Source organism: Oncorhynchus clarkii, chromosome 19 (genome assembly GCF_045791955.1).
Source record: "Oncorhynchus clarkii lewisi isolate Uvic-CL-2024 chromosome 19, UVic_Ocla_1.0, whole genome shotgun sequence".
NCBI lineage: Eukaryota > Metazoa > Chordata > Actinopteri > Salmoniformes > Salmonidae > Oncorhynchus > Oncorhynchus clarkii.
Genome location: NC_092165.1, coordinates 60909684 through 60931286, shown reverse-complemented (window position 1 = coordinate 60931286; position 21603 = coordinate 60909684). Strand labels below are relative to the sequence as shown.

The 21603-nt window shown below is 43.5% G+C and overlaps 2 protein-coding genes across 2 annotated transcripts; both read left to right on the top strand.

Annotated features, from left to right (window-relative positions):
• The first annotated feature begins 1359 nt into the window (after positions 1-1359).
• LOC139374544 (rho guanine nucleotide exchange factor 10-like) lies at positions 1360-11964 on the top strand. The gene is made up of 7 exons (XM_071115534.1): positions 1360-1389; positions 2755-2919; positions 3151-3269; positions 3936-4075; positions 7502-7622; positions 9816-9954; positions 11824-11964. Exons 1-7 carry the CDS (start codon positions 1360-1362, stop codon positions 11962-11964), a joined length of 855 nt encoding a protein of 284 aa, XP_070971635.1.
• Positions 11965-13698: 1734 nt separating this feature from the next.
• On the top strand, positions 13699-20776 carry LOC139374543 (uncharacterized). The gene is made up of 5 exons (XM_071115533.1): positions 13699-13733; positions 13895-13999; positions 14589-15339; positions 20082-20176; positions 20260-20776. The coding sequence occupies exons 1-5, from the start codon at positions 13699-13701 to the stop codon at positions 20366-20368; spliced, it is 1095 nt and encodes a 364-aa protein (XP_070971634.1). The 3' UTR covers positions 20369-20776.
• Positions 20777-21603: the final 827 nt, after the last annotated feature.

Here is a 21603-nt window from a genome sequence, read left to right as displayed (position 1 = left end):
TGCAGTTATTTTGCAGTGTAACTGCAGTTAGAGTGCAGTATAACTGCAGTTAGAGTGCAGTATAACTGCAGTAATTTTGCAGTATAACTGCAGTTAGTGCAGTATAACTGCAGTAATTTTACAGTATAACTGCAGTTAGAGTGCAGTATAACTGCAGTAATTTTACAGTATAACTGCAATAATTTTGCAATTTCTGCGTCCAAAATACCACAGTTACTGCACTTTCAAAAATGTCAATCTTGTTTTTTGTTAAGGGCTGCTGAACTTAGGGATGAATGAACACATCTGCTGAGCTGACAGAGGGGTTGTGTTTATAAATGTTTGCTCTTCTTCCCACAGAGGTTATGAAGCCTCAGGAGGGAGAGCTAGTCAGTGAGATCTCCAAGGTAAACCTGTTTACTCCCTGATTATCCTCTCTCACATATTAACTACCTCGGTGTATTCCCCATGTTTAAAACACACCCAAAGTCTGGCTTGTGTCCCAAATAACACAATATTCACTATATAGTGCACTACTTTTGACCAGGGCCCTTATAGGGACTAGTGCACTATATTGGTAATAGGGAGCCATTTGGGATACTAACTTCCCTGTTACATTATAGACCCTCTCTGATGTAGCTGCCTCTGATCGTTTCCTCGGCTTCATGTTGTAGCCTACACTGTATTGTGTTGTTTGTTGTTGTTGTTGTTGTGTGTTATCTAATTGAATGTTGATCTTTATGTTGACAGGCTGTGGAAATACTTTTCCTTTCTGAGGACAATGGCCACCTACACACCCAGGTTGTACAACTGATGTATAACGCACAATTTGACACAATGGCTGTAACACAACTGGATAAATGTGTTTTGTTGTTGTGAAACAATAGAAAGAGTTTGTCTGCACAATTATCTCTTCTTTTTTTTTTTACTCAACCATTCTGTAGCGTCTCCACAACCCTTGTGTGATTACTTGTGTGTGCAGTAAAACTCTCCGTTTGTGTCACAACGATTGTGCCGAATGTGTTGTAAAATCAGTTGTACAACTTGAGTGTGTACAGGGCCAATAAAGTATGCATTGGGGTTGATACGACGATTTATGATTGTGCAATGGAGAGTTTGTCTGTTACACAAATGTTTACACAACCGTTGTGTAGCCCACCGCCTCTCTTTATTTATACAGAACAACAACAAAATATATAAAACGCAACATGTAAGAATTTCAACCATTTTACTGAGTTACAGTTCATAGAAGGAAATCAGTCAACTGAAATACATGAATTAGGTCCTAATCTAAGGAATTTCACATGACTGGGAATACAGATGTGCATTTGTTGGTCAGAACAACGTTGGAGGCGGTAAAGAAATGAACATTCGTTCAACATGGGCTCCCGAGTGGCGCAGCGGTCTAAGGCACTGAGGTGTCACGATAGTACCTGGTTCAAATCCAGGCTGTATCACATCCGGCTGTGATTTGGAGTCCCGTAGGGCGGCGCACAATTGGCCCAGCGTCTTCCAGGTTTGGCCAGAGTAGGCCGTCATTGTAAATTAAAATGTGTTCTTAACTGACTTGCCTAGATTAAATAAAGGTTCCACATTCAATTCTCTGGCAACAGCTCTGGTGGACGTTCCTGCAGTCAGCACGCTCCCTCAAAACTGTGGCGTTGTGTGACAAAACTGCACATCTTTAGAGTTTCCTTTTGTTGTCCCCCAGCACAAGGTGCACCTGTGTAATAATCATGCTTCTTGATATGCCACACCTGTCAGGTGGATGGATTATCTTGGCAAAGGAGAAATGCTCACTAACAGGGATGTTGACAAAATTGTGCCCAAACATTGAGAGAAATAAAATGTTTGTGCGTCTGGAACATTTCTGGGATCTTTTATTTCAGCTCATGAAACATGGGACCAACACTTTACATGTTGCATTTATATTTTTGTCCAGTGTAGTGTTATTTTGCCTTTAATTAACCAAGGAAAAACGGGTTTCGATCCGATCGCGCCTAACCGACAACGTGGCTTTTAAAGTTCCCTCGTGCGAGGAGACTGTATTCACGGTAAACACTGTAGATGTCGTCTCAATTAGAAATTAGCCTACATTTAAAAGCCGCGTTGTCGCAAACCCACAATCTGATTGAATCCTGGCCGAAGTAATTGAGAACATATACTCTTTACCTATAACAATCTGACACTATCTATCCATGTCCTGTATCTGTTCATCCATCCATGTATCCATCCATGTATCCATCCATGTATCCATCCATCCATCCATGTATCCATCCATCCATCCTTCCATCAATGTATCTATCCATCCATCCATCCATCCATGTATCCATCCATGTATCCATCCATGTATCCATCCATCCATGTATCCATCCATCCATCCTTCCATCAATGTATCCATCCATCCATGTATCCATCCATCCATGTATCCATCCATCCATGTATCCATCCATCCATCCTTCCATCAATGTTTCCATCCATCCATGTATCCATCAATGTATACCTCCATTCATGTATCCATTCATGTATCCATCCATCCTTCCATCAATGTATCCATCCATCCATCCATGTATCCATCAATGTATACCTCCATTCATGTATCCATTCATGTATCCAACCATCCATGTATCCATCAATGTATACCTCCATTCATGTATCCATTCATGTATCCATCCATCCATCCTTCCATCAATGTATCCATCCATCCATGTATCCATCCATCCGTCCATCCATCCATCCATGCACCCCCCTTCCATCTCTCTCTCCCTCCTCCAGCTCCAGGGTCTGGTGTCAGAGCTGAAGGTGGGCTTCTCCAGTGCTCTGTATGAGCTGAGTCAGATCCAGCATGGAGACAGCGATATCAGGGAGGAGGTGGGAGAAGCCCGGAGGAGCTGTGAGAGAAAGGCCCTGCGCATGGAGACCCTGGTTGAATCTCTCAGGGTGAGATGGAGTTCAAGGAGGTCTTGATACCAGAGAGATGGGTCCCCAGGAACATTTCCTTTAAATGGTCGACAACGCTCTAGAAATTGTGATCGGATTTAATCTCGGCCGAGGCTTTTATAAAGAGCATAGAGACTGGGGATCCCGATCATGATGTTTTTAATCAATAATTTGCTAAAACAGCAACCCAGAGAAGATGAAGTTAACATTGAACAATTGTTTACCCCACAGGATGAACTGGGAGAGATGCGTTGCCAGATCCTGCAATTCTGTGGTAGCAACAGGCAGAGGTCTCCAATACAGCAGGAGGTAAAGGTGACACAATCAGCTCTGGCAACCCAGAGAGACAGGTAATCAGTAAACATCCACTAAAATAGACACCAATAAATCATCTGTAGATAGTAGTGATTGATTAATATGCTGGTCTTTTAGAAAATATTGGACTGTTCTTGTCATTATTGCATTAGATCAATAGTGTCCAGTCGCTATCTAGCATGGGTACCAGTCTGTTTCTGCTATCATTCCACTCCTTGTCGTCCCAAATGTTTGGCAATGACACGGAGTACAAAGAGTGGAATGGTACAACACACAACAGGTTCTAGATTTCAGACTAGCAGCTATCTCCTTGTCTTGCCAAAGTGTGTTTTAGGGCACCCAGATTGGTTTCTGATTGACTTTTTCTTTAGTATCTGTAAGTAATACAGGCCTGTACTCTCTGGTCTGTACTCTCTGGTCTGTACTCTCTGGTGGTAATACAGGTCTGTACTCTGGTCTGTACTCTCTGGTCTGTACTCTCTGGTGGTAATACAGGTCTGTACTCTGGTCTGTACTCTCTGGTCTGTACTCTCTGGTCTGTACTATCTGGTCTATACTCTCTGGTGGTAATACAGGTCTGTACTCTCTGGTCTGTACTCTCTGGTGGTAATACAGGTCTGTACTCTCTGGTCTGTACTCTCTGGTCTGTACTCTCCGGTGGTAATACAGGTCTGTACTCTCTGGTCTGTACTCTCTGGTAGTGATACAGGTCTTGTGGTGAATGGGAGGAGCCACTGTGAGTGCAGTGCCAGCAGCAGCACATCCTCCTCTTCGAACCGGGGCAGAGTCCTGCTCCACTGCTACCTGCAGGGGCTCAAAGCAGGGATGTATGAGGGGACAGGTAGGTCCACACTGTACAAATACACTCTTTCTGTAAATCCTTTACTCAACGTTCCCCAAACAAGGGGCTGCATGTCACGTTCGTCATAATGTCTTTAGACCAAGGTGCAGCGTGAGTAGAGTTCCACATCATTTTAATAAACTGAAACTCACCAAAACAACAAACGAACCGTGAAGCTATACAAATAGTGCAGACAGGCAACTATACATAGACAAGATCCCACACCAGAAAGTGGGAAACAGGGCTGCCTAAATATGATCCCCAATCAGAGACAACGATAATCAGCTGTCTCTGATTGGGAACCATATCAGGCCAACATAGAAATACAAAAATCCCTAGACATACAAAACCCTAGACATACAACACTAGAGTACCCACCCTAGTCACACCCTGGCCTAACCAAAATATATAGAAAACAGAGATATCTAAGGTCAGCCCCCCCCAACCCCCCCGCCCAAAAGGTGCGGACTCTTGGCCGCAGACCTGAACTTATAGGGGAGGGTCCGGGTGGGCATCTACCCTCGGTGGCGACTCCAGTTCTGGACGCAGCCCCCCCTCCTTACGCTGATCCCTCCGCCTTTGTGGAACCGGACTGCGGATCATCGCCGGAGGCCCCGGACTGGGGACCGTCGCTGGAGACCCCGGACTGTGGACCGTCGCTGGAGGTTCCGAACTTATTGGACTGTGGAGGCGCACTGGAGGCCTGATGCGTGGGACCGGTACAGGTGGCACCGGGCTGATGACACGCACCTCAGGGCGAGTGCGAGGAGCAGCAACAGGACGTGCTGGACTGGGGAGGTGCACTGGAGGCCTGATGCGTGGGACCGGTACAGGTGGCACCGGGCTGATGACACGCACCTCAGGGCGAGTGCGAGGAGCAGGAACAGGATCCTAACCTTCACAGGCATTTGGAGAAGTTTTGAATCCTAACCTTCACAAGGTGTTGGAGAAGGTTTGAATCGTAAGCAACCTGCCTATACATAGTTTGAAGTACAATACCAACATAACTACTGGGTGAAGTAGGCATTGTGGTGCTCGTGAATTTCCTTTATTTTTCAGCTTCAGACCAATGCCTACTTCTCACTTAAAACATGTTTTTTTGTTTGTTTTTAAATTCCATGGTTTTTACGCTGGCAGGTAATGTTCTGTTAAAAGTGCATCGTACATTTCCACATGCAAAGACAGATTTGTTTTGATCAATCAAAAGTTTGCTATTGGCAGTGCTATTGTAACCTTTAATTTGGCCTCTGACAAAAAGGTCTGGGCCTTAATAGCACAGGTGGTGTGCTGGCATAACTACAAGGGTTGCTGGTTTAAACCCTGCTGACTGTTGCCTTCTAACAGCTCTAAACCGTTTTTGAACAAACTATTACCATTAATACAGTGCATGTCAGAGCAAAAAAACCAAGCCATGAGGTCTTAGGAATTGGCCATAGAGCTCTGAGACAGGATTGTGTCGAGGCACCAATCATGGGAAGGGTACCAAAAAATGTCTGCAGCATTGAAGGTCCCCAAGAACACAGTGGCCTCCATCATTCTTAAATGGAAGAAATTTGGAAGCACCAAGACTCTTCCTAGAGCTGGCCACATGGCCAAACTGAGCAATCGGGGGAGAAGGACCTTGGTCAGGGAGGTGACCAAGAACCCAATGGTCACTCTGACAGAGCTTCAGAGTTCCTCTGTGGAGATGGGAGAACATTCCAGAAGGACAACCGTCTCGACAGCACTCCACCAATCAGGCCTTTAAGTTTGCCGACGACATAACGGTGGTAGACCTGATCACCGACGACAACGAGACAGCCTATAGGGAGGATGTCAGAGACCTGGCAGTGTGGTGCCAGGACAACAACCTCTCCCACAATGTGAGCAAGAAAAAGGAGCTGATCGTGGACTACAGGAAAAGTCCAAACACACCACATCATGGTCCAAGCACACCAAGACAGTCGTGAAGAGGGCACGACAACACCTTTTCCCCTCAGGAGACTGAAAAGATTTAGCATGGGTCCCCAGATCCTCAAAACAGTTCTACAGTTGCACCCTCGAGAGCATCCTGACCGGTTGCATCACCGCCTGGTTGCATCACCGCCTGGTACGGCAACTGCTCATCCTCTGACCACAAGGCACTACAGAGGGTAGTGCGTACGGCCCAGTACATCACTGGGGTCGAGCTTCCTGACATCCAGAACCGACATACCAGGCGGTGTCAGAGAAAGGCCCCCAAAAAATTGTCAAAGACAATCACCCAAGCCATAGACTGTTCTCTCTGCTACCGCACGTCAAGCGGTAACGGAGAGCCAAGTCCGAGAGGCTTCTTCACCAAGTCTAGGTCCGAGAGGCTTCTAAACAGCTTCTACCCCCAAGCCATAAGATCCCTGAACAATTAATCCAATGGCCACCCAGACTTTTTACATTGACGCCCCCCTCGATTTGTTTTTACACTGCTACTACTCGCTGTTTATTATCTATGCATAGTCCCTTTACAAATTACCTCAATTTACCTGTAACCCCGCAAATTGACCCGGTGACAATGTAATTGTCTGCATCATTTCCAATCCCCCATGTATTTTTTGGGTAAATATATATATATGTATATATATTTCTATACATACATATACTGTATACAGCATATTATTTGTATGTATTTGTTGGGCTTTATAATTGTATGTGTTGGGCTTTAGCTGAGAATGTTCTTTACAGAGTTAAGAACATTTGTTCAGACCTCATTTGTTCAAATTTTCCTCGACATTGGCATCATGTTGGTAGGGAGATCAGAATTTTACATTGAGCTTCAACCAAAGCCTATATTGTCGTGATGACCGGTGTTGTGCCGAAAATCTCCACCTGACAGAATTCTCCCCTCTTTGCGTTCTTCATTGCTGCGACTTGCTTGCTAGTTGAGATGTCTGCTTTTCACTCCGTTGTCAGTTTAGCCTACGTTTCACTCATTTTAGTAGCAGATTTTTTTTTTTTTGTCTGCAGTTTTCGGTTTGGCTATTTGTTTCAACTGTATGTGTCGGTTCTAGCTTGCATGGCGTCCTGGGCGAACACCCCCTTCACCCCCTTCTGCCCAAGTCGCCCGTACCTAAATCCGCTACTGATTTTTGTATTAGTCTATAAATAAATCTCTTTGCCAAAATTCGTGATCTCTCGCATGTCTTATTCGACTAGTATTTTTGAAAGTGTAAGGATAATAATTCAGCTATAATTGTTCTGAAATGTTTATTGCTTGCCAACATTATACTCCCTCCTCTATGTTTAAATATAACACACATATACATGTATTATTCATTTCGGTTGCCTGTCCCTCCTGACGAAGTCTGTTCTATAGAAAGTATTTGACTCTGATGTGTGTCACAGAAAATATTTGACTATTTTTCGGCACAACACCGGCGCGACAATAATTTTACACCAGCTTCTCTTCCATAGATGCAAGGCACCAAGTGACGATGCAGCTTCTCCACTCAGAATGGGAATACGTGTCGACTTTAAACCAGCTCTACGACAAGTACAGAACACCTCCTGCTCTGCAGATGGACCTGGAGCCATAGTAAGGACAAACCCAACTAGTACCCTATTTCCTATATATATATACCCAAAAGTAGTGCACTGTATAAGGAATAGTATGCCATTTGGGACAGAGCCAATGCTATCATGCTACCACAGTCCAGTGTGGATTATTATGGGGATTATAAACTATCATGCTACCACAGTCCAGTGTGGATTATTATGGGGATTATAAACTATCATGCTACCACAGTCCAGTGTGGATTATTATGGGGATTATAAACTATCATGCTACCAAAGTCCAGTGTGGATTATTATGGGGATTATAAACTATCATGCTACCAAAGTCCAGTGTGGATTATTATGGGGATTATAAACTATCATGCTAACACAGTCCAGTGTGGATTATTATGGGGATTATAAACTATCATGCTACCACAGTCCAGTGTGGATTATTATGGGGATTATAAACTATCATGCTACCACAGTCCAGTGTGGATTATTATGGGGATTATAAACTATCATGCTACCACAGTCCAGTGTGGATTATTATGGGGATTATAAACTATCATGCTACCACAGTCCAGTGTGGATTATTATGGGGATTATAAACTATCATGCTACCACAGTCCAGTGTGGATTATTATGGGGATTATAAACTATCATGCTACCACAGTCCAGTGTGGATTATTATGGGGATTATAAACTATCATGCTACCACAGTCCAGTGTGGATTATTATGGGGATTATAAACTATCATGCTACCACAGTCCAGTGTGGATTATTATGGGGATTATAAACTATCATGCTACCACAGTCCAGTGTGGATTATTATGGGGATTATAAACTATCATGCTACCACAGTCCAGTGTGGATTATTATGGGGATTATAAACTATCATGCTACCAAAGTCCAGTGTGGATTATTATGGGGATTATAAACTATCATGCTACCACAGTCCAGTGTGGATTATTATGGGGATTATAAACTATCATGCTACCAAAGTCCAGTGTGGATTATTATGGGGATTATAAACTATCATGCTACCAAAGTCCAGTGTGGATTATTATGGGGATTATAAACTATCATGCTACCACAGTCCAGTGTGGATTATTATGGGGATTATAATTAATGGAAATTTTTGTAGGGCTTGATACATTTTTCGCAAGGAAAAATCAAGTCTGAAATTTCAATGTGGAAATTACAAACTTCAGAAGCCTTTTTAAACCTCAAATGCACTACAAGTTTTACATTTCCTGCTTTGCAGGAAAGGTCTCCTGTAACAGAGTGATCAAATTAAGATCCTACATCTGTAGGCTGTGTACCAAATGGCGCCCTATTCACTAGCCCTATGGGCTCCAGCTATAGAAAATAGGGTGCCAGCCTCCCGAGTGGTGCAGCGGTCTAAGGCACTCCATCTCAGTGCTAGTGGCATCACTACAGACCCATGGTCGATCCCAGGCTGTGTCACAGCCGGCCGTGACCGGGAGACCCATGAGGCGGTGCACAATTTGCCCAGCGTCGTCCGGGTAACGGGAGGGTTTGGCTGGCCGGGATTTCTTTGTACCACCGCGCTCTAGCGGAGTTGCAGCGACGGGACAAGACTGTAACTACCAATTGGAAACCACGACATTGGGTAGAGAAACGGGGTATAAGTACAAAAAAAACAATGTGGTGGCCACTGGGATGCCGACACCTTGGTAATCACCTGTCAATCAATAGTCAGGCCATATTGACAGTACTACATCCCTTAAAAACTAAGACTTTGGGGATTTCCTTGTTTTCTCGTTGTTTTCTCTGTTTTCTCTCTGTTTTCTCTGTTTTCTCATTGTTTTCTCATTGTTTTCTCTCTGTTTTCTCATTGTGTTTTCTCTCTGTTTTCTCCTTGTGTTTTCTCCTTGTTTTCTCTCTGTTTTCTCTCTGTTTTCTCCTTGTGTTTTCTCCTTGTTTTCTCTCTGTTTTCTCTCTGTTTTCTCTCTGTTTTCTCCTTGTTTTCTCTCTGTTTTCTCTCTGTTTTCTCACTGTTTTCTCCTTGTTTTCTCCTTGTTTTCTCTCTGTTTTCTCCTTGTGTTTTCTCTCTCTGTTTTCTCCTTGTGTTTTCTCTCTTTGTTTTCTCTCTGTTTTCTCCTTGTGTTTTCTCCTTGTGTTTTCTCCTTGTTTTCTCTTTGTTTTCTCTCTGTTTTCTAACTGTTTTCTCCTGGTTTTCTCCTTGTTTTCTAACTGTTTTCTCCTCTAGTCAGAATTACCTGAAGTTTGTGGAGGAGTTGCTGCAGCGCCACCTTCTGTTCAGAAACACTCTGGAGCAGAGGTTGTCTGCTCACGACTGGAAAGGCCTTGTGGGAGACATCTTTGTCCAACTCGTAGGCCACAATGATGTAAGTACGGAAACATACAGAAATCCCATCTTGACTATCGTATTGTTGTCTCTACCTTCTTGCCCTTTGTGCTGTTATCTGTGCCCAATAATGTTTGTACCATGTTTTCTGTTGCTACCATGTTGTTATGTGTTGCTACCATGTTGTTACGTGTTGCTACCATGTTGTTATGTGTTGCTACCATGTTGTTACGTGTTGCTACCATGTTGTTATGTGTTGCTACCATGTTGTTACGTGTTGCTACCATGTTGTTATGTGTTGCTACCATGTTGTTACGTGTTGCTACCATGTTGTTATGTGTTGCTACCATGTTGTTACGTGTTGCTACCATGTTGTTATTTGTTGCTACCATGTTGTTATTTGTTGCTACCATGTTGTTATTTGTTTCTACCATGTTGTTATTTGTTGCTACCATGTTGTTGTTTGTTGCTACCATGTTGTTACGTGTTGCTACCATGTTTTCTGTTGCTACCATGTTTTCTGTTGCTATCATGTTTTCTATTGCTACCATGTTACGTGTTGCTACCATGTTGTTACGTGTTGCTACCATGTTGTTACGTGTTGCTACCATGTTGTTACGTGTTGCTACCATGTTTTCTGTTGCTACCATGTTGTTATGTGTTGCTACCATGTTGTTATGTGTTGCTACCATGTTTTCTGTTGTTGTTATGTGTTGCTACCATGTTACGTGTTGCTACCATGTTGTTACGTGTTGCTACCATGTTGTTATGTGTTGCTACCATGTTGTTATGTGTTGCTACCATGTTGTTATGTGTTGCTACCATGTTGTTACGTGTTGCTACCATGTTTTCTGTTGCTACCATGTTACGTGTTGCTACCATGTTGTTATGTGTTGCTACCATGTTGTTATGTGTTGCTACCATGTTGTTACGTGTTGCTACCATGTTGTTATGTGTTGCTACCATGTTTTCTGTTGCTACCATGTTACGTGTTGCTACCATGTTGTTACGTGTTGCTACCATGTTGTTATGTGTTGCTACCATGCTGTTTTTCATGTGTTGCTACCATGTTATGCTGTGTTAGGTCTCTCTTTATGTAATGTTGTGGTGTCTCTCTTTATGTAGTGTTGTGGTGTCTCTCTTTATGTAGTGTTGTGGTGTCTCTCTTTATGTAGTGTTGTGGTGTCTCTCTTCATGTAGTGTTGTAGTGTCTCTCTTTATGTAGTGTTGTGGTGTCTCTCTTTATGTAGTGTTGTGGTGTCTCTCTTTATGTAGTGTTGTGGTGTCTCTCTTTATGTAGTGTTGTGGTGTCTCTCTTTATGCAGTGTTGTGGTGTCTCTCTTTATGCAGTGTTGTGGTGTCTCTCTTTATGTAGTGTTGTGGTGTCTCTCTTTATGCAGTGTTGTGGTGTCTCTCTTTATGCAGTGTTGTGGTGTCTCTCTTTATGTAGTGTTGTGGTGTCTCTCTTCATGTAGTGTTGTGGTGTCTCTCTTTATGCAGTGTTGTGGTGTCTCTCTTTATGTAGTGTTGTGGTGTCTCTCTTCATGTAGTGTTGTGGTGTCTCTCTTTATGTAGTGTTGTGGTGTCTCTCTTCATGTAGTGTTGTGGTGTCTCTCTTTATGTAGTGTTGTGTTGTCTCTCTTGTCGTGATGAGTGTTTTGTCCTATATTTTTATTTTATTTAGTTGTTTTTAATCCCAGTCCCCGCCCCCGTAGGAGGCCTTTTGTCTTCTGGTAGGCCGTCATTGTAAAATAAGAATTTGTTCTTAACTGACTTACCTGGTTAAATAAAATAAATAAAAATATTTTTGGTTGTTCTTTCAAACTGTAGAGATTATAATACATATCTATCTATCTATCTCATCTTCATCTATATCCTCCTCACAACTATTCCTGTTTGTCTCCTCAAGTCATCTTTCTTGGACATATACCACGGATACACGACAGCGCTGGCCACGTTTCTTTCTATAGAATTCAACAGAATAATGCTCAATGGGAAAATACAAAGCACACAGGTAGGTAAATCCCATAGGTTGTTACTGGATCTTTAATGTACAGGTCTTATCTTTCAAAATGGTGGTAGTGAGTGAGGGGATTTGAATATCTCCACGTTCACGTTGTTTACAGAGCTATACGAAGGAAAGAGAGGAAGTTCAACTGTTCTCTCTGCTGTTGGCGCCAGTCTCTCGAATCCACAGCTACCTAACCCTTATTCAGGTTGGTCCACCTCTCCTTCTCCTTCTTCTTTTTGGAGTGTCTCTTTATGATAGCCAATCTAGTGAGGATAATCTCAAATGGACCGGTGACACTAAGAAGAAGTATGACTCAGTTAATTGAACATGGCCCTTGCAACAGCAGGGTCATGGGCTCATTTCTTACTGGGGCCAACCATATGAATATGTACACTACTGTAAATCACTTTGGATAAAAGAGTCTGCTAAATGGAATATATTTTTATATATTGGTTTCTCTGACAGGATCCTGTTCCCCTGTAGAGTCTGTTTGTCTACAGGCAGTGATCACCCAGAATGCAACTCTAGTATATTATATATTGGTTTCTCTGACTGGATCCTGTTCCCCTGTAGAGTCTGTTTGTCTACAGGCAGTGATCACCCAGAATGCAACTCTAGTATATTATATATTGGTTTCTCTTGACTGGAACCTGTTCCCCTATAGAGTGTTTGTCTACAGGCAGTGATCACCCAGAATGCAACTCTAGTATATTATATATTGGTTTCTCTGACTGGAACCTGTTCCCCTGTAGAGTGTTTGTCTACAGGCAGTGATCACCCATAATGCAACTCTAGTATATTATATATCGGTTTCTCTGACTGGAACCTGTTCCCCTGTAGAGTGTTTGTCTACAGGCAGTGATCACCCAGAATGCAACTCTAGTATATTATATATCGGTTTCTCTGAGTATAATCCTGTTCCCCTGTAGAGTCTGTTGCAGTGGACTGACAGCGATCACCCAGACTGCAGCCTCCTCCAGGGGTCAGAGAGGGTCCTGAGGAGCATCCTTTCCCGCTGTCACCTCATCCTGGAGGACGATGTTCGATGGGGAGATGGAGGAAGAATGGCCGGGCCCAGGTTAGTAAGAGACACTCCCTGGCTGTGTCCCGGGCCCAGGTTAGTAAGAGACACTCCCTGGCTGTGTCCCGGGCCCTATGGGTTGGTCTCTGTGGCCCAGGTTAGTAAGAGACACTCCCTGGCTGTGACCAGGGCTCTATGGGTTGGTCTCTGTGGCCCTGGTCTAAAGCAGTAAACGCTATAGTGACCAGGGCCCTATGGGTTGGTCTCTGTGGCCCTGGTCTAAAGCAGTAAACCCTATAGTGACCAGGGCCCTATGGGTTGGTCTCTGTGGCCCTGGTCTAAAGCAGTAAACCCTATAGTGACCAGGGCTCTATGGGTTGGTCTCTGTGGCCCTGGTCTAAAGCAGTAAACCCTATAGTGACCAGGGCTCTATGGGTTGGTCTCTGTGGCCCTGGTCTAAAGCAGTAAACCCTATAGTGACCAGGGCCCTATGGGTTGGTCTCTGTGGCCCTGGTCTAAAGCAGTAAACCCTATAGTGACCAGGGTTCCATTTCACACAGAATCACGAAATCCATTCAGAACTAACAGCTACTCAATTTGACAGTTAATGGTCTGTCAAACAGACCATTCCCTGAATAATCATGGAATTTAGTCGTTTACAAGCCAATAAACAGGCCAAACATTTCAGAAACAAAATAATCAGACACCCATATAAAATGTATATATAATTGAAATTCAATATAATTCCAAAAATGTTCTCCAAATCCAAGATCCATCACGGGATCCTGTGGGAGAGATTTCAATCATCATACAGACGGTCATGTCAGACAGATGGTCACATAGACAGGCGGTCATATAGACTGTCATGCTTATTTTAAGATCTGCCTGAAGCACGACATATTGGAGTGTCCAGACCGTCCCCCACTCAGCAGTTCCTCTGTGTTTCAGTGGCAGCTGCTCTGCCTGCCCCTGTGCCAAGTCGTGCGATCACAGAAGCCAGCTCTGCCCTGCCACGGACACACAGAAACACAGACAGGAGTCTGCTGGGAAACGGTGAGTGTGTTTTTGTCGCCATCTGGTGCCCGGGGAGGGTAAGAGGCCTCTAGAGGCACAATGCAGAACGTACACCAAAGTCATGTTCAGCAGTGAAACGTTATCAAAAGTCGCAGATAGAAAATGCCACAAATATGTTTGCTAAAAAGGCATAGTTTGCAACAAAACGTCTGCTGAAATGGCATAGTACACAACAAAACATCTGCTGAAATGGCAGAGTATGTGTAACAGTATAGACTTTACGTCCGTCCCCTCGCCCCGACCTGGGCGTGAACCAGGGACCCTCTGCACACATCAACAACAGTCACCCCTCAAAGCATCGTTACCCATCGCTCCACAAAAGCCGCGGCCCTTGCAGAGCAAAGGGGAACCACTACTTCAAGGTCTCAGAGCGAGTGACGTCACCAATTGAAACACGACCAGCGCGCACCACCGCTAACTAGCTAGCCGTTTCGCATCGGCTACATTTGCAACAAAATGTCTGCATGTACTCTCTGCAGTTACTGGATAACAGTGTCTGTCTGCTACCTGTAAGTGGTGTTATAATTGACGTGAAGCTATTTCATGTGATCTCTCTCTCTCTCCCTAGAGAGGAACAACAGCCACGTCTATCTAACTGTGCCGCCGGCTGCCAGAGCATGCCTGTTGCCCGTTGGTCTACCGGTACTGTACGGAAGAAGAGCTGTTACAGAGACAGGACAGGGGGGACCTTCCAGTCTCATCTCCATGACTCCTGCGGCCTGGCCGGACTGGTCTACGGTGGGGACATCAGCGCCTTCCTCCATACGGCACCCCCTGGGTGGGGGGACAGCGACTCTGGACAGGAGTCTCCTAGCCAGGCTACGGGGGTTAAGGTACACGGACACGGCCCCCAGACCCCTGGTCCTCACATGGTCCAGAGAAGCACTGATGACTGTGACACGGAGGAGGACGTTGGGGACACCTCCGTGTTCGACTACTCCTCCGTCACCACCTGTAGCCCAGACGGGACCCTGAGGAGGGAGGGGGAAGCGAGTAATACCGAGGAGGAGGACGAGGAAGAGGATACAGACAGTCAGGTGCCTGTTCTGTTGAAGCCCTCGTACACACAGCAGCAGCAGTCGCTGAGTGATTCGCCCAGAGAACGGACGGTATGTCTGAGGTGGCAGATACCCAGGCTGCCGTACCCTTCTCCTCGAAGTCCTCGACACCACGCAGGACCAGCGGGCCTGGAGGGACAGGGTCAGACACCAGGGCCAGCAGGACCCTATGGGAACAGAGTCATCAACATCACTAAGGGACCACCTCCTCTCATCCCCACCAGTGTCTTCAGACCCATCTGGGATGAACCACCAAAACAGGTCTTTTTTCCATCTTTATACAACCTTGGCTGTGTTCAATCAATGGCACGTTGTCGTCAAGCGCAATGCACTCTGGATCGACAGCACGTCTTTTAAAGGCTCCCAGAGATCGCACTGGATGAAAGCGTCTGCTAACTGGCAGATATTACATCACTATATAAACACATACAGTACCATTATATAAATATATCAATATATTCAGTACCATTATATAAATATATCAATATATTCAGTACCATTATATAAATATATACAGTACCATTATATCAATAAATAAACACATACAGTGGGGGAAAAAAGTATTTAGTCAGCCACCAATTGTGCAAGTTCTCTCACTTAAAAAGATGAGAGAGGCCTGTAATTTTTATCATTGGTACACTTCAACTATGACAGACAAAATGAGAAAAAAAAATCCAGAAAATCAAATTGTAGGATTTTTTATGAATTTGCAAATTATGGTGGAAAATAAGTATTTGGTCACCTACAAACAAGCAAGATTTCTTGCTCTCACAGACCTGTAACTTCTTCTTTAAGAGGCTCCTTCGGCTTGCAAGCATCCCCCTTTTTCCTCCAAACATAACGATAGTCATTATGGCCAAACAGTTCTATATTTGATTCATCAGACCAGAGGACATTTCTCCAAAAAGTACGATCTTTCTCTCCATGTGCAGCTGCAAACCGTAGTCTGGCTTTTTTTTTTAATGGAGAAGTGGCTTCTTCCTTGCAGAGTGGTCCTTCAGGTTATGTCGATATAGGGACTTGTTTTAATGTGGATATAGATACTTTTGTACCTGTTTCCTCCAGCATCTTAACAAGGTCCTTTGCTGTTGTTCTGGGATTGATTTGCACTTTTCGCACTAAAGTACGTTCATCTCTAGGAAACAGAACGCGTCTCCTTCCTGAGCGGTATGACGGCTGCATGGTCCCATGGTGTTTATACTTGCGTACTATTGTTTGTACAGATGAACGTGGTACCTTCAGGCTAAGGTGTATGTAAACTTCCAATGTCAACTGTATATACAGTACCATTATATCAATATATACGGTACTATTATATCAATATATACAGTACTATTATATCAATATATACAGTACTATTATATCAATATATACAGTACCATTATATCAATATATACAGTACTATTATATCAATATATACAGTACTATTATATCAATATATACAGTACCATTATATCAATATATACAGTACTATTATATCAATATATACAGTACTATTATATCAATATATACAGTACCATTATATCAATATATACAGTACTATTATATCAATATATACAGTACTATTATATCAATATATACAGTACTATTATATCAATATATACGGTACTATTATATCAATATATACAGTACTATTATATCAATATATACAGTACTATTATATTAATATATACAGTACTATTATATCAATATATACAGTACTATTATATCAATATATACAGTACTATTATATCAATATATACGGTACCAGTCAAAAGTTAAAACACAACTACTCATTCAAAAGTGTTTCTTTATTTTTAATATTTTCTAAAATGTAGAATAATAGTGAAGACATCAAGACTATGAAATAACACATACGGAATCATGTAGTAACCAAAAAAGTGTTAAACACATCAAAATATTTTTTACATCTGAGATTCTTCAAAGTAGCAACCCTTTACCTTGATAACAGATTTGCACACTATTGGCATTCTCTCAACCAGCTTCATGAGGTAGTCACCTGGAATGCATTTCAATTAACAGGGTGTGCCTTGTTAAAAGTTAATTTGTGGAATTTTTGTCTTTCTTAATGCGTTTGAGCCAATCAGTTATGTTGTGAGAATGTAGGGGTGGTATACAGAAGACCAAGTCCGTATTATGGCAAGAACAGCTCCAAGAAGCAAAGAGAAATGACAGTCTATCAGTTCATCATCATTAAAGACGAAGGTCAGTCAATACAGAACATTTCAAGAACTTTGAACATTTATTCAAGTGCAGTTGTAAAAACCATCAAACACTATGATGAAACTAGCTCTCATGAGGACCGCCACAGGAAAGGAAGACCCAGAGTTACCGCTGCTGTAGAGGATATGTTAATTAGAGGTAAATGCACCTCAGATTGCAGCCCAAATAAATGCTTCACAGAGTTCAAGTAACAGAAACATCTCAACATCAACTGTTCAGAGGAGACTGCATGAATCAGGCCTTCATGGTCGAGTTGCTGCGAAGAAACCACTACTAAGGACACCAATAATAAGAAGAGACTTGCTTGGGCCAAGAAATATGAGCCATTGACATTAGACTGGTGGAAATCTGTCCTTGTTCTGATGAGTCCAAATTTGAGATTTTTGGTTCCAGCCGTGGTGTCTTTGTGAGACGCAGAGTAGGTGAATAGATGACCTCTGCCTGTGTGGTTCCCACCGTGAAGCATGGAGGAGGAGGTGTGATGGTGTGCGGATGCTTTTCTGGTGACACTGTCTATGATTTATTTAGAATTCAAGGCACACTTAACCAGCATGGCTACCACAGCATTCTGCAGCGATACGCCATCCTATGTGGTTTGTGCTTAGTGGGACTATCATTTGTTTTGTCAACAGGACAATGACCCAACACACCTCCAGGCTGTGTAAGGGCTATTTGACCAAAGAGAGTGATTGATGGAGAGCTGCATCAGATGACCTGGCCTCCACAATCACCCGACATCAACCCAACTGAGATGGTTTGGGATGAGTTGGACCGCAGTGTGAAGGAACCCTAGCCAACAAGTGCTCAGTATATGTGGGAACTCCTTCACGACTGTTGGAAAAGCATTCCAGGTGAAGCAGGTTGAGAGAATTCTAATAATGTGTAAAGCTGTCATCAAGGCAAAGGGTGAATACTTGTCTTGTCATTGCAAAAAGAACAGGGACCAGGCTAGGATCTGGCCAGGACAGATATGATCTCTGCTACAATGTTTTCTACAGTATCTACATATAATCTTATTCACTTATCACGGTGTGTGAACTTATCACGGCATGAACAAGGGAGACATCTAATCTTATTTCTGTACCACAGTGTGAACTGGAGAGACATCTAATCCCGTTCCCTTTACACTGTGTGAACTGGAGACACATCTAATCCCGTTCCCTTTACACTGTGTGAACTGGAGACACATCTAATCCCGTTCCCTTTACACTGTGTGAACTGGAGACACATCTTATCCCGTTCCCTTTACACTGTGTGAACTGGAGACACATCTAATCCCGTTCCCTTTACACTGTGTGAACTGGAGACACATCTAATCCCGTTCCCTTTACACTGTGTGAACTGGAGACACATCTAATCCCGTTCCCTTTACACTGTGTGAACTGGAGAGACATGTAATCCCGTTCCCTTTACACTGTGTGAACTGGAGACACATCTAATCCCGTTCCCTTTACACTGTGTGAACTGGAGACACATCTAATCCCGTTCCCTTTACACTGTGTGAACTGGAGACACATCTAATCCCGTTCCCTTTACACTGTGTGAACTGGAGAGACATGTAATCCCGTTCCCTTTACACTGTGTGAACTGGAGACACATCTAATCCCGTTCCCTTTACACTGTGTGAACTGGAGACACATCTAATCCCGTTCCCTTTACACTGTGTGAACTGGAGACACATCTAATCCCGTTCCCTTTACACTGTGTGAACTGGAGACACATCTAATCCCGTTCCCTTTACACTGTGTGAACTGGAGACACATCTAATCCCGTTCCCTTTACACTGTGTGAACTGGAGACACATCTAATCCCGTTCCCTTTACACTGTGTGAACTGGAGACACATCTAATCCCGTTCCCTTTACACTGTGTGAACTGGAGACACATCTAATCCCGTTCCCTTTACACTGTGTGAACTGGAGACACATCTAATCCCGTTCCCTTTACACTGTGTGAACTGGAGACACATCTAATCCCGTTCCCTTTACACTGTGTGAACTGGAGACACATCTAATCCCGTTCCCTTTACACTGTGTGAACTGGAGACACATCTAATCCCGTTCCCTTTACACTGTGTGAACTGGAGACACATCTAATCCTGTTCCCTTTACACTGTGTGAACTGGAGACACATCTAATCCCGTTCCCTTTACACTGTGTGAACTGGAGACACATCTAATCCCGTTCCCTTTACACGGTGTGAACTGGAGACACATCTAATCCCGTTCCCTTTACACGGTGTGAACTGGAGACACATCTAATCCCGTTCCCTTTACACTGTGTGAACTGGAGACACATCTAATCCCGTTCCCTTTACACTGTGTGAACTGGAGAGACATCTAATCCCGTTCCCTTTACACTGTGTGAACTGGAGAGACATCTAATCCCGTTCCCTTTACACTGTGTGAACTGGAGACACATCTAATCCCGTTCCCTTTACACTGTGTGAACTGGAGACACATCTAATCCCGTTCCCTTTACACTGTGTGAACTGGAGAGACATGTAATCCCGTTCCCTTTACACTGTGTGAACTGGAGACACATCTAATCCCGTTCCCTTTACACTGTGTGAACTGGAGACACATCTAATCCCGTTCCCTTTACACTGTGTGAACTGGAGAGACATCTAATCCCGTTCCCTTTACACTGTGTGAACTGGAGACACATCTAATCCCGTTCCCTTTACACTGTGTGAACTGGAGACGCATCTAATCCCGTTCCCTTTACACTGTGTGAACTGGAGACACATCTAATCCCGTTCCCTTTACACTGTGTGAACTAGGAAGATGCAGCACCCGTAAAGGAAAATACACCACAAGGCTTCAGACCGGTTCAAGCCACTGAGAGGCAGACATTTCCTAACTTCAAAAAGCTGAGGTAAGGAATACTGGTTCTTTTTAACATTATAATAACAGGTTAAAAGAAGGGTCTCATTCCCCGTCTCCTTCCCCGTCTCCTAGGTTCGAAACCCAGCCGAGAGTCGGCCACGTCCAGGCAGGAGCCATGGGGGGTGTTGCAGTGTGGGATGAGAGTGAGGAGGACAGTGAGGGGCCCTGCAGCACCGTATGAGAGAGGGAGACTGTGAGACCAACTTAGAAGTTTTCAGCACTATTTGAGAGATCAACCGACGAAGACTACAGCCCTGTGTGAGAGAGGGATTCATCTAAGAGACCAGCCCAACAGTCTGCAGCGCCGTGTGAGATATAGACCATCTGAAAGACTGTCTGACAGACTAACCCAGAGGTCTACAGCACTGTGGGACACCAAACGAGCAATCAGAACAGCAACCAAATCTCTTGCATGCTGGCTACTTGATTAGCATTTATGGTCTGTCACGAGACCAACCCAGAGGACTAACAGCACTGTGTGAGAGAGACCATAATTTGAGAGACCAACCCATGAGGTCTGCAGTACTGTGTGAGAGAGACCCACCCAGAGTACTAACAGCACTGTGTGAGAGAGACCATCATTTGAGAGACCAACCCATGAGGTCTGCAGTACTGTGTGAGCGAGAGACTTTGTACTGCATGTGTGAGAGAGAAAGAGAGAGAAAAATAGATACTGTACTGTGTGAGCGAGAGACTTTGTACTGCGTGTGTGAGAGATAATTTGTACTGTGTGTGTGAGAGATAATTTGTACTGTGTGTGTGAGAGAGATAATCCTGATCACAGACGGTCTAAGGTCTGCAACAAAAAAACAATAACAATGGTGGTGGTCAGTGTTTCCCCCCAACTGCAGATTCCATCTTTAAGGTCTTCACTGCAGCATCATCTGAAAGATTGACCAGCCTGCATGACTTAGCATTACACACTAGACATCCCTGTAACAGCACAGTGCCCCTAAAGAGAATAAAGGGGATACGAAACATCCTGAAACAAGAAGAACAGTTGAAAATCAGAAGCGATTTGGACTCATTCCAGATCAGTCCTGAAAAAAAAAGACATTCAGGAGAAATGAGAAGACATCTGTGTCCCAAATGGCATCCAATTCTCTGTTTACAGGAAACTGTAATTTACAGGTAATTGTAATTTTCAGGTAACTGTAATTTTCAGGTAATTGTAATTTACAGGTAACTGTAATTTACAGGAAATTCTCTGTTTACAGGTAACTGTAATTTTCAGGTAATTGTAATTTACAGGTAAATGTAATTTACAGGAAATTCTCTGTTTACAGGTAACTGTAATTTACAGGTAATTGTAATTTACAGGTAATTGTAATAACACATTCTAACGTCACATTTTATCACATAGTTGAATAAAGTTCAGCGTTTTGGAGGATTTCCACACATGGGGGAAATTTTTAT